We start from the raw sequence: 17,534 nt of genomic DNA on the forward strand, positions 1-17,534 counted from the left end.
TCTCTCCTCAAGTAAGGACAGAAGGAGTGGAAAATTGCAACTCTCACCAATTCCAGTCCTATCAGAAGAGGCCAAGGGGCGCCTGGGGGGCTCAACCAGTTGAGCGTTTGACTCTGGATTTCGGCTCCGGTCGCGATCTCACGGTTTGTGGGTTCGAGCCCCGTGTTGAGCTCTGCGCTGACAGTTCGGAGCCTGCTTGGGATTCTCTCTCTCTCCTTCTCGCTCTGCCCCTCTCTTGCTCACGCTCTCTCTCTCTCTCTCTCTCTCAAAATAAACTAAAAAAAAAAGAAAAAAAAAAAAGAAGTCAAAACAAAAGAAGTGGACTGAGAAGGAGAGCAAATTATGCTATTTGGTGCCCATCCCCAGGTCCGGACCGAGCCAGGCAAGGGAAGACTTGATTCTCCCTTCTCAGCGCACGGGGTCTTGTGTCCCGTAAACTCGCTCCTGGGTGATGTCAGAACTTTATACTGTTCTTTTACGTGTTCCTGTGATGTATTAGGCTCTTAGCTCTGCTGATTCTGTTACCAATTTGTTTTTCGAAGTCTTTCCCCTGGTTAACACGGGCTCTGTAAATGGCTGGAGGACAGCACTTCCTCTTCCGTTAACTAGCCGCGTGGGGCAGCGCCTGTCCCCAGCATCAAGCATCTCGTTTGAAAGAGGGCAGGAAGGTTAAAAGGCCTTATGTTCACAAACTCTTACCAGAATAATAACCGCGGCATAAAGAAATGCCTCCATCTAAGGGAAAAAATGTTCTTGTTTGATAGAAATCACAGGTAAGACCTGTGTAGAGTCTGGAATTCTCTAGCCGACTTGGCTTCCGTTCTGCCGGAATAATACTCGGTAGCTCTGCTCATACCCTAGCGTTGCCGTGTGGGTGTCTCGGCCAGGAGTCCACTCCCAAGGCCGCGGCTCACAGTTCTCATGTTTCAGTGCAGCTGAGCTTAGATTCTGTCAGGATGAAAGCAGCCCCGTGGTTGGCGTTTTGACATCTGGGAAAACGGAAGAGCGCGCTGGGGACCCTGGCGCGGTCCCTGCCTCCAGCCGGGGCAGCAAACGCCTGAGGCACCCCGTGCCCACGGCTGCCTCCTCTCAGGGAGTGATTCTCTCTGCCCGCTCACCCTCGACCTTGCTCGGCACAGAATAGGGCCCGTCCACGGGACGGCCGAGGGCAGGGCGCGCGCGTTGGATGGGGGGCCCCAAGGTCCCCTGGAGCACAGCGTGGTTAGCGATGGCAGGCAGTGGGTTTCACTGAAACTGCCTGCCACGAATGCCTGCCTTTTGTGGGGTGGGATCCTTTGTTTTGTTTGTGATACCTACTCCTGTCTTTTGTTCATTTGTGTTCCAGGACAGGACTCGGGTCGTGTCCCCCATCATCGACGTCATCAATATGGACAACTTTCAGTACGTGGGGGCATCCGCTGACCTGAAAGGCGGTAAGCACAGCTCCTGGTCGCTCCCCACCCCCCACCCCCGCTTCGCTCTTGCTGTCTGTGTGGCGTCTGATCGCTGCTTCTTCTCAGCGTGACAGTGACAGCAGCTTTCACGCTGCCGGTACACGCACCGCGAGCAAAGGGTGTCTGTGCTCGACAAGTGGGATCTCCTAAAGAGAGCAAAAAATAGCCTTATTTCCCTTAGAGGACTTCCTGTGTTTCCTGTTCTTCTCTTATCTCGTTGGCCTTCTGTGGCTGTTATGACACGTGTGGCTCAGTACACACGACTGGTGTCATTTTTAATCGGAAGATTAAGCCTTCCCAGGTCGGAGTCTGGGATGAGGATCCGCCAGAGCTGACAGGCCGTGTGCGGTGAGCATCAGAGCTCAGCATCGGGCCTGGCTTTGCCTCGCCTGTGATGCCAGCTCCTCTGACAGCGACAGCCTGCCTCTCCCTGGTGGCAGAGCCATCCAGGTCACCTGCCCTGCCGCCCGGGTCACCCGGGTCATCCCCAATTCCCGCTGACCACCCAAGCCCGCTCGTCACCAAGTCCTGCCGATTTTACCCCTTCGCATGGCTTGGTTGCAGGTCCCCCCCTACACACCCCCCCCCCCGACCATTCACATCCTGCTTCACTTTTGGGTCACCTCAAGTGTAAGTGGCCACACCAGCTTCCTGTTGATCCTCGTAGCCTCCGGATGTGTTCTGTCACACCCAGCCCCCTTGGGGCCCCGTTGGTGACTTTTCTCGTGCTCTTCACGTTCCCAGAAATTATCACAGGCCCCAGAGAACCCCTGTTCGACTATACCGTGCTGGCTGCACGTATCGGCATTTGCTGGGTTAGAAATTCAAGCCGAGAACTTGTTAAAACACGAGGCGATGCAAATATACATCCAGTTGTCCATCAGAGTGCTGATCTCATACGTCCTACAGCTTCTGGAAAGCTCCATCATGGGCTTTTGAAAGAGTGAGCCTGAAAGAGGCACTTACATAAGGTCTCATGTAAATATGAACGCGGTTTTGACGTGGCAGACCCCCAGAAGGGTCTGTGGACCCCCGCGGGCTCCTGGACCTTGCCTGGGGACACGCCGGTCTCATGCAGGGCTCCATGGTGCTGATGGCAGCGTAGGGATCACACTGGCCCCTTGAAAGGACTGGTCATGTGACACGCGGCTCTTACTAGTGTCCTTCTGTCCCTGGGACTGTGGGGTGGGGGTGGGGCAGGGGGTGGCTGGTGACACAGGGCTCTGCCACCGCCCGGTCATAAACGCTCTGTGCTCTGAACCTCAGCCGGTTGGCGGTCACGCCTCTCGGAGCCCGGCTGAGAGCCAGGAGGTCAGCTGAGACCGCTCAAAGCAGCTGAAAGAGACGTCAGAGCCTGTGCTTTCTGCGTGTGTAATGTCTTTGCTCTCGACCCTTCCCACCTACGGTCCACGAAGTCTTTTCTACCTGCCCAGCGGCACCCCAGTTGCTCTGTGTGAACCTAGGGGTCGCTTTGCCCGTCTTCCAACACCTTGAGTGGATGCCAGGAGGACGGACTGTTGCGGACAGACACAGGAGCCACTGATGGCCTGGCACGGAGAGAAGAAGACCGTGAAACTCTCAAACCGGGCGCAGCCTCAGGAAACAGAATGCCGGGGCGGTCTGGGCGACTCCGGCTTTTGGCCCCACCTGCCAGCTGACCTCTGCTCCTCCGCGTGCCCGTCTGAGAAGTGGGGTGCTAGTGTCGTGGGCAGCGAAGGGATGAGCCTCGCCGGCACGAGGTCCGTGATGTGGCCAGGCAGGTCCCCCGTCCCGAGCCATCGGCAGCGGGGCTGTCGCCGTGGGAGGGCTCTACGCGCATCAGGAGACACGGAGTTCAAAAACGATTCTCGGCAAACAGTGAGGCGGTTTGGCCGCTTTAAAGGGGACAGATCCTTAGTTATCAAGAAAGCGTCGGTCTTCAGAATGTCTTCGTCCCCGAGGACTTGCAAGAGCGGAGATTTGATGGGCTCTCTTGCTCCCAGAGCAGCTTCCTGTGTGAGAGCCAGCGCAGGGACCCAGATGCTCTGCGGGGCGGGGCTCAGGCCTCCTGCCGGGGTCGGAAGAAGAAGAGGCACCAGGTTTACTCCAGAAGCATTTTGTCAGATCCCTTTAGGGGGGAAAAAAATCAAGGACGGCACTTTTAGCACGTTCTCAAAACCTAACATAGTTTGTCTGTTTGGACCAAATTAATAAAATAAGAATGAACATTCGCAAGCAGCGGGCGGTGGTAACGTCACCTGGCCCGCTGGGGCCTCTGCGTTGTCTGCTGATCACACAGGCAGGACGTTTGTCGTTTCCCTGGTTGAGGCAGGCCTCGGGGAGAGCTGGGCTCTTCGGGAAAGCCAGTGTGGGGCCTGCCTCAGTTTCCTCCCTGGGCTCCCGTCTCTGCCGCCTGGCCCCCCCAGCCACTCGCCTCTTCTTTGCTAGCCTGTGGCACTCGGCGGTACCAGCGGGGGGGCCTTTGTGGTCCCATGCCTCTGGAGGGGCCATCTGGCGTACCGTGCTGGCCCGGGAGACCCCCGGCTCACGCCTCCCACCCTGCCCTGTTCAGGCTACAGACGTGGGGGCTGGCGGGACAGCCAGACCTTGACCTCAGAGCACCCCGAAGAGAGATCCGAACCTAGGCCTTGCACGGTCCCTGCTGGCCCAGGCCCCATGGCACAGAGCTGAAGGACAGATGGCCCTGGAGTAATTAGGTTCAGCTGCCAGACCCTTGGAAACGCAGTATCGTGAGCCCCCTGTCACCAAGAAGTGGTCTCCTCGTGCATTTCTGGAGCATCAGCGGGTGGGGTGTGTGGGCACCCACGGCTCGGTGCGGGGTGCCTTCTGAGTAAGGGTGAGACACGGCAATACAAACATCAGAAACCACGGGCAGGTACCGGGCCTGCGCTCGGCTGTCCCAAGCAGCCTGTGGCTTCTAGAAGTGACTTGGGACGGCAGCCGTATTTCTCAGAAATTGCAGCTTGCTGCCTGCTGCGCTGGCAGCCAAAGGAAGTATTTGGCTCATTTTCGTCAAAAAGTGGTCCCTCTGCACCCCCCCACCCCAATATGGTTTGGTTGCAGCCAGGAGACGCTGAGAGGATCCCAGGTTGCAGGCCCAGGGACCCTGTCATCTTGTCCCCTCCCCTGGGTTCTTCTTTTGCCCCAGGACAGTGTTGGAGGCCCGGTGGCAGATTTGACTTTGTCCCTCTTTCTTCTCTCGCCTCCTTACAGCCCTCGGGCGTGCAGGGTGTCTCCACACGGACCCCCCTTCTCTCCCTGGGTCCGTTACCCTCAGGCATTTTCATCCTAGGAAAGCCTGACCCGCGTTTTCTGTTCAGAGGGAGCCTCTCCAGCATGCGCCTTCCCTGCTGGTCTCTTGCCCAGGTCCCCCGGGCGCCCTCTCCCTCCTGCTGCGACTTTCGTGGTCACGCTCTTTTCTTGTTTTTTTTTTTTTTTTTTTTTTTGCTGTGTGTGGTTTCAGTGAGTCCAGTCCAAACATTAAATACAAATACGTCTAAGCCGTGAGGGACGGAGGTGCAGGAGCACAGTTCGTACTTATCGGCCCTTGTGTTTTGTGTCTTCTCTGTGGCCGGCAGGTTTTGACTGGAACTTGGTATTCAAATGGGATTACATGACGCCCGAGCAGAGAAGATCCCGCCAGGGGAACCCGGTCGCCCCCATAAAGTAAGTGCCGGGCATCCTTTGGGGTGCCCCTCACAGGTGAGACCCCAGGCCCCGTGTTTTCTAGAGACTTAGTTAAGCTCTTCCTCTCCCTGCCGGCACTTGACATTGAGTTCTCAGGACATCTACTGGGAAGGAAGTAGGGGCTCAGTTAACTGCCTCTCAGGCTGACCAGGAGACACAGAGGTGATGGGTCGCATCTAACGTGAGGAACCAGCTCCAAGATAAGGGCAGCTGATATTATTGGGTCGCTTGCAGAGTCTCCTGAGAGCTTATACGTATCGTTCTTTGTAATCTTCTAAGGAAATGGAGGCACGGAAAGGCCACCTGTCAGTGAGTGCCCCCGGCTTCAGTGGTCACGCTCTCGTAGGGGACCGGGTCCGGCCCCTTGCGCTGTGGGAGCGTCTGAGCAGGGCAGGTGGGAAGCATTTGAAGTCAGCAGCGGAAAAACAGCGACAGCATCCTGAGCCCCGACTGGGGAACGGTGGCTGTGGCTTCGTTTTTAAGCTCACCTTGTAGACCTGACCTTGGCAGTAGAATGCAGGAGCGCTGTCCTTGACCTTTGACCTCTCCCTCTCTTCCCTTCCACCCTCTCTGCCTTTTCAGAACCCCTATGATTGCTGGAGGGCTGTTCGTGATGGACAAGCTCTATTTTGAAGAACTGGGGAAGTACGACATGATGATGGACGTGTGGGGAGGAGAGAACCTGGGTACGTGTGAGCCTGCATCTTGGCTCTCCAAGCCTGGTGAAGCCGTGGCCTTCCGCCCAGCAAGGGCGTCCGACTGAAAAGCGGAAGCTTGGAAGAGGCTGTTAGGCAAGAGCTTGTGGTATACAGGCGGCCAGTTGGCAACCAGCTATAAAGACGTTAGTGACCGTTCATCAGACCCCGTCTGTCCCCGAATAAGTATCGATAACATACCTTTCTCTCTTCAGGGTGTCTTGGGTTGGGCGTTAATTGTTTTTTTTTTTTAACGTTTATTTATTTTTGAGACAGAGACAGAGCATGAACAGGGGAGGGGCAGAGAGAGAGGGAGACACAGAATCTGAAACAGGCTCCAGGCTCCGAGCCCTCAGCCCAGAGCCCGACGCGGGGCTCGAACTCACGGACCGTGAGATCATGACCTGAGCCGAAGTCGGACGCTTAACCGACCAAGCCACCCAAGCGCCCCTTTTGGGTTGGGCGTTAAAATCTGTTGCCCTAAGTTAGAATGAGGGATGCTAGAGGACAGACACTGTCTTTGAAGGAAAATGCAAACTTTTCAAAGTCGTGTGGACCCGAGGGTTTGGAAAGCGAGCTTAACAAACGTGGGGAAGCGCTTCAGGCTGTAGGATTTGCTTTCAGCCGTGTAGAGTGGAAAGTGAGTCCGGGCCAGCCTCGTGGGGTTGACCACAGTCCCGGAAATCAGACGGCGTGAAGAGGCCTTGGCATTTAATCCCTCCTTGACTACTTTGTGAACGGTTCTCATTTAGTTTGATTTTTTTGTTTGTTTTTACTAACCCATGCTAATCGTTTTTCCTCAGGTTTAGGGACAGTGAAATTTCATTTTATTTTTTAACGTTTATTTTGGAGAGACAGAGAGGACAGAGTTTGAGCAGGGGAAGGGCAGAGAGAGAGGGAGACACAGAATCCGAGGCAGGCTCCAGGCTCCGAGCTGTCAGCACAGAGCCTGACGCGGGGCTCGAACTCACACACCGCGAGATCATGACCTGAGCCGAAGTCGGACGCCCAACCGACTGAGCCACCCAGGCGCCCAATTCTATACAATGAAATTTTATAGACTTTGGTCTGGGTTAGTACCTGCACCATACTTACTGCATTGAGATGAAAAGATTTCTTGTTTTGTTTGATTTTTGCTTGGTTGGTTTTTTTTGTCGTTGTCGTCGTCGTTTTTTGCTGGCGGTCCTGAACTGATTCTCCTCAGCTCTTGACGCTGTTCGGTACCATCCGCCCTTGGGTGGGCAAACCCTGGGAGAAAGCAGGGCAGGGACAAAGGAGAGGACAAATGATGTCACCGTCAGTTTTAGGAGTTTTTACCCGTAACAGAAACTTTGACATTTTTTGTTAGTTTAGAAGAAAAAAGCTTGCCGCGCCTGTTTTATTTCTCTGACTTTATGATGTTAAAGTCAGTGATGGCGTCTCCTCTGTGGAGATTTGTCAGCCTCGGTTTGATGTTGAAAGCTTCTTTGGGCTCAGTAACAACACTGGGACAAAGGACCATGAGTCAAACTCCTTTTGGTTGTTTTTTTAATGACACGGTGACAGGTAGGGAGGACTTGTGTGAAAGACGTTTGAGCACGAAAGGCTTCAGAAGAATGATTAACCTTCTGAAGAGACTTCCGCGTCACCCTCGGTCCCCAGGCATCTCCTGATGGCTTCGTGCAAATCTCGCCGGCCGGGACCACCCAGCAGGACAGGGCTTCACTTAGGTGACCGTGGTTTTCAAAAGGTGTGCTGTCAGCTGAAAGCACGGATTAGGCCGATGATGTGGCAGCCAGCCTTTGTGTCACCGAAGAGTGTCGATATAAATACCAAAGGGGACATTTCACCAGAGACCTGAGGGAGGGGAGGCCGTTTTCTTAAATGCTCTGGAGTTTTTGTTGGTTTGGTTTTTGTATTTATGTAGCTGTGCCATGAGTGAGGTCCCGCGGAAGGGCTTGAGGGGCCTCGGTGGGGGTGGGGCCGGACAGGGAGGAAGGGGCTGGAACAGTCCCTGCGTGGGTGCCGTCTGGCATTGTCCCTTCCCTTGCCCGGCTCCGTAAAGCCGCTCTCGAGGAGTCTCCCACTGGCTCTGGAGGGTGAACAGGCGTAGGGCTTCAGCAAGAGAAGTCCCCAATCTGAGTCCGTTTGGCACCTCTCTGACTTCTGAGCGCCGGGTGGGTGCACACCGGTGGGTGTGGACGTGTGTCGGGAGAGGAGGGGTGCTCCGGGTAACACCCAAGCCCACCTCGAGGTGCACCCCCCCCCCCAAACCACTGCACCTTCCGCTTTTCCTAGCTGGCAACGTAAGTCTAACGTAAGCAGTGAAAAAGAAAGACGGAGAAGCTGGTCCCCGGCCCCTGTGAGACGTAGGCGTTAGGCTCCTTGGACACGTGATTTGTCCTCTGTGCCGTGTCCCCACAGCATTAGCCAGATGCTGACTGCTTCCGGTGCATCATCTCATTTTGTGCTTGCTTTCTTTTTTTTCGGTTGAGGTGTAGTTAGGCACGGCGCCACGGTTTCGTTAGTTGCGGGTGCGCAACCTAGAGATTTTCGCCAGCGCTGTGCGTCTCGTTTCATGCTTTCTTGAAGGACCGAGGTCCTGCCCGAGACCTCACGGCCGGTTGTTAGCAGAGCCGAGAAGCAAACAAGTGGCCTGATCCAAAAGCCACCAAGTTATCCTGCGTGATCGTTCCCAAGTTGTAGCGTCCCCAAGTTCAAGTGCGATCAGAGTTGAACGTAGTCGTACTTCTGTGTGGCCTTCCAAATCTCCCGCCAGGTCTCTGAATGGGTCCCTTCCTGGTTTAACACATGCCCTCCACGGAAGCCACGGGGCCTTCCCAGCCCCCAGATCGAATGTTCCAGTTAGGCAAGCGTATATTTAAATTTCTATTCTCCTGAAACGCAGAGAACTTCTTATTCAAAGCTTTGTTGGACACGGAGAAAGTCAGAAACCCGTCACAGCAGAGACTTGGGTTGGTCATGACCCTACATTTTTCAAGGCTGCGAGGGAATTGGTTATGAAAGGCCCACGGCAGCTGCATGGATCGCTCCTCTCTAGCCAACGAGGGGTTTCCTACTTGAGTTTGCTAGATCCAGTCCTGGGAACTCCCGTCGTGCCCGAGGGGGTGTTACGTGCCTTCAGCGGTGCGGTCTGGGCACCTGCTGCCACAGACAGGGCTCTGCCTGGAGGATTTATCCAACAGCTCGCTTGTGGTGTGCCCTAATCCCACCTTATTTCTGACCCTTTTATACTTCCAGCAGTGACTGCTAACTCTGTGCATTCTAGCTCGCTTCCTCACCGTGTTCTTACGGGTGTGAAATGATGTCGAGGAAGTGCCCTTTTATACGAACCATGAAGACTGTTGCGGTCGCTGAGATGGTTGGTGAGGAGGACAGGTGCCTGGTCAGAGGGTGCCAGGCTGTTCCAGAAGCCAGCCACGCGCCGAGCTCTTCCCCAGTTCAGACGCTCAGGGCAGTGTGTATGTTGAAGTTGGCCTGAGCATCTCATTACTCCTGCGGGTAGATTCTGTGTCGAAGCAGGTGAACCGTTGGTTACTGACCAGTGAAGTCCATGGCCAGCTCTGAGGGTTCTGTGCTACTCGGGCGTCTTTGGTCATTACCACAGTCCAAAGGCACCTGTGAACTTTCCAGGTGACTTGCAGCCTGCTAATAATGCACAGTTCTGGATAAGCATAAATTTTGGAATTTAAGGGGAGGGTCGTTTTCTCCTGAAGAGAGAAAGTCCAGCTGCTTACTCGTGGTCAGTGCCCTGAAAATAAGCTGTAGAGGAAGTTGGCTTATATGGTGGCCGGTTATATCTGACATCGAAGCTCCATTGTGGGTATTTCATGCTTTTTAATTCATGGATGTTTATACCCCTTCCTGGTGCCTTTTCTAACGGTGTCGATACAAAGCAAGTGCGAACGTAATAGCCCCTGATCACGAACCCGCTGGTGAAGAATTCAGGGCAAGCATTTCATCAGTGAATACCTGTGATGTCGCACGGATACGCGAGGTCTTGTGCCCGGAGTCCCTCCATATTCAAAATAGACCAGAGAATCGCACTTGTCTGCAGGTGTCTCGTCTGAATCTGAAAAACGTTTCTGCATGCTCTTTTGTTGGTTTTTTGTTTTGTTTTGTTTTGTTTTAATTTGGAACCGAATTCTTGAATGCAAACATGGGATTTGGTAACACGGATCTAGCTGACTCCATAATTTGGATCTGTGCTCAAATCTAAGCTAGTAAGTGTCCCAGGGTAGGGAGTTTGTTTGACATTCTTCTTTTTGTCTACACCACTTCCCATTTCTGTAAAAAAAACACTGCTGTGGAGACACCCTCTTGGTGAACCGCAGTACGAACTTTCGTTCCGTCTCTTTTTTTTTTCTCTTCAACTTTATTGAGGTGCCGTTGACGATTTAACGTTGTGTATATTTAAGGCACGCAACTTATATTCGCTACAGTCAGGCTGATCTGCCTGCACATACTTTCTTGATTGTGCTATGGAGCCAGGAGGTACTGGGTGTGTCCAATGTCCCCACCGTAGAATGTTCAGGACCAGGTTCTGGAAGGAGGCAGGCTCCCTGTTCACATCTCCTTCAGGAGGCGAGGGCACGAGAGCCCTTTGATGGGATACTGGCAGGTGGATGTCTTGTACCCTGTCTGGGGTGGCTGCTGCTCAGAACAGTCCAGGGCTCCGTCAGTCACCCTGTCTCATTCATCGCCTCAGAGATCTCGTTCCGCGTGTGGCAGTGCGGCGGCAGCCTGGAGATCGTCCCCTGCAGCCGCGTGGGACATGTGTTCCGGAAGCAGCACCCCTACACCTTCCCGGGTGGCAGCGGCACCGTCTTCGCCCGGTGAGTGGCTATGAGGGGCTGAGCGGGGACAGGAACACCGGTGGCCACCACCACCCAGACGGGACTTAACCTCGGGCTGTATAGAAGCAGGTGTCCTTCCCTGGGGTGCCACTCAGCAAGGACGGGGACCGACTGTGCCCACAGCAGCACGGGTGCCACTCACTCTGCTGAGTGACAAGTTGCATGGTGTTTAATCCCGTTTCTAGGACGGTGTCAGAAGGACACAGCTACGGTGACAGGGAGCAGACAGGGGTGAGGCGGAGGCGTGAGTAGAGGGGGGCAGCCTGAGGGGTGTCCGGGGTGACCGTGCCTTCCTGCATCCTGATGTGGTAGTAATGACACCAGTCTGTACACGTGTGAAAGCTCAGACAACTGGACACCCCCCCCCGCCCCCCCCCCGCCGGCAGAATGTGTGAGAAAACGTTACTGTGAACAAGAGGAACTTGATATATTACCATTCAGGGCACCGTATGTGAACAACACGAAAGTCAGGCCATACTAAATTCACGCCAAAAAGATGCGGTGTGTGGAAATGATTTATGGTAGATAACAGAAATATCTTCGCAAACGTGAAGATACCAAATCAAGAGTTTTCTGAAGAAGACAGGCCAGTTACCCATCGTGGGCCTGCGGGTGTCTTCTGGGGAATTCTTCCAGATGCTAAAGATAAAACGGCACGCAGGCCCGTGGCCAGCCTGGCCCCAGGGAGCCGGGAGCGGTCAGCCCCACATCTGAATAGCTAAGTAAGACTGCAGCCACTGATAAATGCTGCGAGAAGGATCAGAGAAGGATCACCGGTGGTCACGTGGTTGAGCGGGAGCGGACTGGACACGGAGGGACCCTCTGCGCCCTCGTTTCAGACCCAGAGGTGGGAGGGAGGGGCTTTGGGCTCCTGGGGGACAGCGCTCCCTGCAGGACGAGCAGGTCCTCGGCGCTGAGATCGGTGTCTGCCACCAGGTGGGCCCGGAGCCTAGGGAATAAGGGGACAGTAGACAGGGTGGGAGAGCTCGACCGGCCCCAGCCAAGCACCCTGTAGGTGGGGGGAAACTCGGGATGATGTTTGGATGCCGGGGGGGGGAGGGGGGGCGCGAGTTACCGTAGGCACCTGACTTTTGAGCAGGTATCTGACTTCTCTGTTTTAAGCTTTAGCGAAGTGTTCATGGCCTCTGGGCAGAGGGTGGTGAGGAGGTGACATCAGGAGGAACCGATGGCAGGGGCGGGGGCCCAGGCAGAGAGAAGGTGGCGCGGACGGGGCTGTGGCTGTGACAGCAGAGCGCCGACAGGCAGCGATTACGGTGGCCTGGCTGTGGCCGGAGACCGGCAGCTGGGAATGATGATGAGCGAGCCCCAGGCCTGCGGTCAGCTTTGCCAACCCGGTGCCCCCACCGAACCCGGAGAGCTGGAGAGAGAGCAGAAGTGAGCCCGGGAGAACAAACAGCCTCTCTCTGGTCCGCTGTTTTACAGCTTAGATTTCAAGTGCAGGTCGCACACCACGCACGTTGTTCTTACCCGGAAGTGAAAATTATTTCAGCAGAAGTGAAAATGTCAGCACGGAGGGTCTGAGTTCTGGGAGCCTCCAGCGAGGCCAAGTATCAAATAAAACTTCCGGCCAAATTACCCTCTTTCAACAGTACGTCCTTTCCCGAATGCCGTCTGACGTCATTTCTGCTCTTTACTAGAAACGGAAGTATTTCTTCTACAGCGAGCTCCACAAAATAAACAGTGAGGGGTTTGTTCTTTCCCGGGGACAACATGAGATTCCTCCCAAAAGCCTCTCGTGTGGACGTATTAAAGCCCTTGGTCGCTACCAGCGCAAGGTATCCGTTAACATACACATGCACAGAACATTGCTTTATGCAGTGTCGTTTTTAAGCCGTTGAGAAGGGAAACTTCTTCACCGTAACTTATGGCCCCTGAGAAGTCTGCGCACCAGAGGCCTGGACAAAAGACTGACCCAGGCCCCCAGAGATCTGCTGGCCTTCGGCGCATCTCCGCGGCCCTCTGCCTCAGCTGACTCATCTAAAAGATAAGGGGGCCGAATTAGATGGTTTCTGAGGTCCCTTTCCAGTTCCGCGTTCTCTCTGGTTTCCTCTCATATGCGGCATTAAGTGTGTAAGTATTTCACCATTAACAATTGGGACTTCACGACGAGAGCTAACACGTATGTGGCGATTAGTGTGTGTCGGGCTGTTTCTCAGTACTTTGCCAACATTAGCTTACGTCATTCTCCTAAAACCTTATGAACGAAGTACTCTGATTGGTCCCCGCTTCAGGGATAAGGGAAGCTGAGGCGGCGAAAGCGTCATCCCTCCGGCCAAGTTCACACAACCGGAAAGCACTTGAGCCAGGTTGCCACTCGGGGAGCCGGGCTCCGGACTCCACGGCATTACCACATACCGATCTTTTTATCTAGATGCTAAAAGAGGCGATAGAACAACACGCAGAGGACGATCTCATTTATGTAGGTTAGTTTTTTTTTTTTTCAACGTTTTTTTTTTGGGTTTTTTTTTGTTTTTTTTTTTTTTAATTTATTTTTGGGACAGAGAGAGACAGAGCATGAACGGGGGAGGGGCAGAGAGAGAGGGAGACACAGAATCGGAAACAGGCTCCAGGCTCCGAGCCATCAGCCCAGAGCACGACGCGGGGCTCGAACTCACGGACCGCGAGATCGTGACCTGGCTGAAGTCGGACGCCCAACCGACTGCGCCACCCAGGCGCCCCTATGTAGGTTAGTTTGTCAGCAAATGAGTGAGTGAGGAATGAATGAATGAATGAATGAATGAATGAGTTAATGAATGGAGCAAGTAGCCCCAGTGGGATCCTGCCTTGTTTTGCCCCTCCCGTGTGCACATGTGGGCACTGGCACTTTAGAAAGGGTAAGGCTCTGACCCACCTGCAAATCCTTGCTTCACGTCTCTGGTTGTGGCAGCCACATCCCTCAAGACCAGTTGAGAGTGGGCCAGTTGGGTGACGTCACGACATGTCCAGTTTGCTTCCTACAGGCCCCTCAAGAGACTGTAGGGTGTTGTGTGCGTGCTGGAGTGTATGTGTGAATTAGAATCTACCCGGAGGCCAGAGATGGCCCCAGTCAGAAGAGCAGCCTGGCGGTGGGGCACATCCCTTAGAGAGGGGTATTGGGTTTTAGGTTTCCAGTTAATGGCGAGACTTCACCAATGCGATTGAAACCCAGCGGTGTAAACTTACTTTCTTACCGGACTGTTTTCTGTTATTCCCACCGTGCAGTAGAACTGGCCCGTGTGACTCACACCTTCTTTTGCTGCCTGCTTTCTGAGAGAGCTACCCTGTCTGCGCTGAGCGTAGGGGTGGGCAGAGAGGAAGCAAAGGCAAGGAAAACCTGGATAAATCAAAGTGGACCCTTCTGGGTGCCGCTGTATCCGTAGCACCAAGAAGACTGGCGTATAGTAGGTACTGAATAAATATTTGAATGAATGAATGGAAACTGGGGCGAAGTAAGCACGTGAAGCTTATTGGTTGAGTCTTACCTATGGATCTTTCTCGATTCAGCAGACAGAAGGATGTTGCTTTGCGTTTAGGGATTGTGAAATGGGTTAATGACTTAGGTGATTCAAAACCACTGTGTGATTGGAATTCAGAAAACCTTGGAAGCGTTCGGGGCTGAAAGGGACCTAGGAGATGCTTGAATCTGACCGTTTCATCCAACTGATGAGCGATCCCGGTCCCAGAGGACTGACGTCACACAGCCTGTTGGAGATTGACTGGGTGTTAAGTTGAGGCATGGGCCACTTAGTAAGACTCCGAATCCCAGTAAGCATATTTAATGGCTCTTCTGAGAAATAATACTTACGATCCAGCATCCCGGGCACTTCGGATCTTTAAATGCCCGTTGTTGAACGTCTTTCTTACAGAGCGAAAATAAACAATATTGCCAATTTCATTAACAAAGATGGTAGTCTTCTAATGTGGTAGGTCCATCTCTCCAGCCCCCTCCCCTCCCCCTCCCTTCCGAAGCGGGAACTTGCCAGATCAGAGGACAGCTGTGTTATTTTGTATTGTCTTGTCTGTCTAGTAAATGGCATTTGGAACAGTTCATCTTCTATCTCGGGAAGAGAAAAAGGGGCTCTGCATCGCTTTAGGTGAAAGATGTATGCCCCGCCTAGAAATTATCTTCATAATTGTAGCTCACATCGTTTGAAAGCCTCCCTACTTAAAAAGAGACCTTTTTGGTAGAGAAAAGGAATTCCTTTCCAAGGTGAACGCTGCCTCCCTAATAATTTATTGTGGAAGAACGTCGTGTGTTCTGTACGGATTCTTAAGGAGGGGTGAGTCTACTTTGGAACGGAGTCCAGGACTTGGGAGCAGAGAGGCTCCCTGTATGAATGCTGCTCTATACATGCTTTGCAAAGAATGCCGACAGGGTCAGATGTGGACGTCCGTGCGCGTGAATCCTTTAACGCAGGCCGTGTGTGCAAAAGTAGCTTGTTCCAGCGGCCTTATTGATCATGCATCATGGTTTTGAGACCGAAGCATGTGGTTTTCCTGCCTTCTAGAAAAGCACGGGGTAGCTAATTAGAGCCCCACGTGTGGGGCGTAAAGCTGCTGTCCCCTTCACGTGACGACTCCTTGTCCAAACAGGACACTCTGTCAGCTCAGGTCTGCAGGCAAAAAAAGTCTTTTTTAATAGGAATTCTTACCTATTTTTAACTTTTGGCCACGGCCATCTGGTAGGGTGAGAGCCGTGATGAGAAGGGCCGTGGAGGCCGAGGGGTTCTCGGCTGTCCTCCCTGGTGCTTCCTTCTGCGCACACATTCGCACGGGTTGTTGCCGTGACGCTTTGTCCTTCCCGATGGTACAGCCCCAGTCTCTTCTTCCCAGTCCCTGCCTGTGCTGCATTTCTGACTCCGACTTTTGCTCTTTGACAATCCGGTTTCGCGCAACCCGAGAAAGCGAGCTCTGTTTGTTCAGTAAGCACCCGCTGAATGCCAGCTACCCGCAGACACGGGCCTGGGTGCTGAGCGGGGACAGCCCGCTCTCTACGCCGCTGCCCAAGCTGCCGGCCGGCGTCGGAGGACCTTCCTAAGTGGCACTCCAAGCGGACGAGTGCACACGGCGTGACGCTGATGGAAAGGAAGCAGGTCACAGCTCAAGGAGATTTGTTTTGTTTCTAGTAACACCCGCCGGGCAGCAGAGGTCTGGATGGACGAATACAAAAACTTCTATTACGCAGCAGTGCCTTCTGCCAGAAACGTCCCTTATGGAAAGTAAGTGTAACTTGCGCCCTCTCGTGCTGCTTTGCTCGGGATCCTTGGGGGTGGGGGGAGCCCTGTGGTCAGCCTGCACCCCAAGAACCACACCGCCTCCAGAGTCGAGAACAGGCGCCCGGGGGTCGAAGCAGGAGCCTCTGCTCGGGACTGGGCGAGGGCCTTGGGCAGGCGGGGTGCGGGAGGTGCCCGGGGTCATGGGGACAGGAGTGTGCGGGGTCCAAGGTCCACTGCCGCCTCAGGGCTGTTCTCAGGAGCAGATTTGATGGAGGGAGCTGGTCAGTTCTTCAGATTGGTAAAGGAATCTTGTTTCCCTCTTCTCCAGTATTCAGAGCCGACTGGAGCTTAGGAAGAAGCTTAGCTGCAAGCCTTTCAAATGGTACCTCGAAAACGTCTACCCAGAGTTAAGGTAAGCCCCCCGGGGGGACCTGCAAGGGGGGGGTCTTACTTCGCCGGGGCTTAGGAGCAACAAGTGTCGGAGAGGCAGCGAGGCCTTGGAAGGTGAGGAAGTGAAGATTGCACCTCGGACAGGAGGCCAGGAGCTGGACCCCCCGCTAGCCCCCCGCAGTGAGAGCTGTGTGTCCTTCCCCCCCCCACCCCCCCGTTGTCGCCAAGCAGCCCTGAGAATGTGCTCCCTGAATGGCGGCCTCCTGCCGCGTTCCCTTGCCCTTCTCCGGAGAGGTGGAGACAGTCCCAGGTGTCCCCTCATCTAACTCCTTCCCCGTTGGCAAGGGGGGCAGGGGCTAAGCGGCCGAGGACTGTGCTCTAACCGGCCGTGTAAGCGGCCCGAGGAGTAGCGCCCGCCCCCCCCCCCCCCCGCCCCCAGGTGTGTGCGCTGTGCCCACCCTGCCCGGCTGCCTCCGTCCGGCCTCCCGGTTCTGGTGCCCCGGGCCTCCCCATCCTCGCGTGTCTCACCCCAGTTGGCGAGAGTCGGGAGCTGAGACCCAGCACCGACCCGGGCGCAGGTCCAAGAATACCTCCGCTCTGCCGCTTGCCATTTGGCCCCTGCTGCCCGGGCACTACCGCCCCCTCCTGTGCAACCGCCGATGGTGGCACCCAGCAGGGGCGCGGGGACCGGGACCCCGCCCACGGCGCCTCCCTCCTCCAGGCTGGTCTCTACCCCACGTAAAATGGGAGTCATGACGCCGGCGCCCTGCTTCCTTCCAGGAGAGCTCATCAGAAGCACTCTTCCGCTCCTTCTGTCCACACCCGGTGTCTTCTTGTAAATTAACGTGAGCCCCGCGTCCCGAGGGAGCACTGATACCCTCATCGGCGGGCGCGCGGGCCTCCGGCCTTCGGGATCCATCTCCGCTTCATCTTCGTAAAGGGGCTGCCAGACAGCTCTTGGCTTTAATGCGGCACATCCCTTACTCTGAATATGCCCAGAGCGTTTCACCGCGAGTCCCGTGTCTCCCAGCCCGGGGACCGGGAACGCGACAGCCCCCACCGTGATCTTTTGCACTAACGGCTCCTCCAGAGCCCTCGTCACAGAGACGCGTGGGAGGGTTAGATGATGCGGCTGGGCCTCATCGCGGCTACTCGCGCACATCCCCCCCTGGAACCGTTGCCTCGGCTTTTAAAGCAACGTACGACGTCCTGCCCCTCTCCCCCCGCCCACCCCCA

At 54.8% G+C, this 17,534-nt stretch overlaps 1 protein-coding gene across 4 annotated transcripts in view; it reads left to right on the plus strand.

Annotated features, from left to right (window-relative positions):
* GALNT2 (polypeptide N-acetylgalactosaminyltransferase 2) overlaps window positions 1-17,534 on the plus strand; it is a 193,311-nt gene that overhangs the window by 161,909 nt on the left and 13,868 nt on the right. For all 4 annotated transcript variants that reach the window (XM_078434242.2, XM_078434240.2, XM_078434241.2 and 1 more), the window contains exons 8-13: window positions 1,346-1,433; window positions 5,033-5,120; window positions 5,724-5,827; window positions 10,545-10,671; window positions 15,819-15,911; window positions 16,237-16,320. In XM_078434242.2, the coding sequence (XP_078290368.1) occupies window positions 1,346-1,433; window positions 5,033-5,120; window positions 5,724-5,827; window positions 10,545-10,671; window positions 15,819-15,911; window positions 16,237-16,320 (584 nt within the window). The remainder of the gene's footprint in view (window positions 1-1,345; window positions 1,434-5,032; window positions 5,121-5,723; window positions 5,828-10,544; window positions 10,672-15,818; window positions 15,912-16,236; window positions 16,321-17,534) is intronic.

The sequence above is a fragment of the Panthera onca genome, chromosome D2 (genome assembly GCF_046562875.1).
Source record: "Panthera onca isolate mPanOnc1 chromosome D2, mPanOnc1 haplotype 2, whole genome shotgun sequence".
In the NCBI taxonomy this organism is placed as follows: domain Eukaryota; kingdom Metazoa; phylum Chordata; class Mammalia; order Carnivora; family Felidae; genus Panthera; species Panthera onca.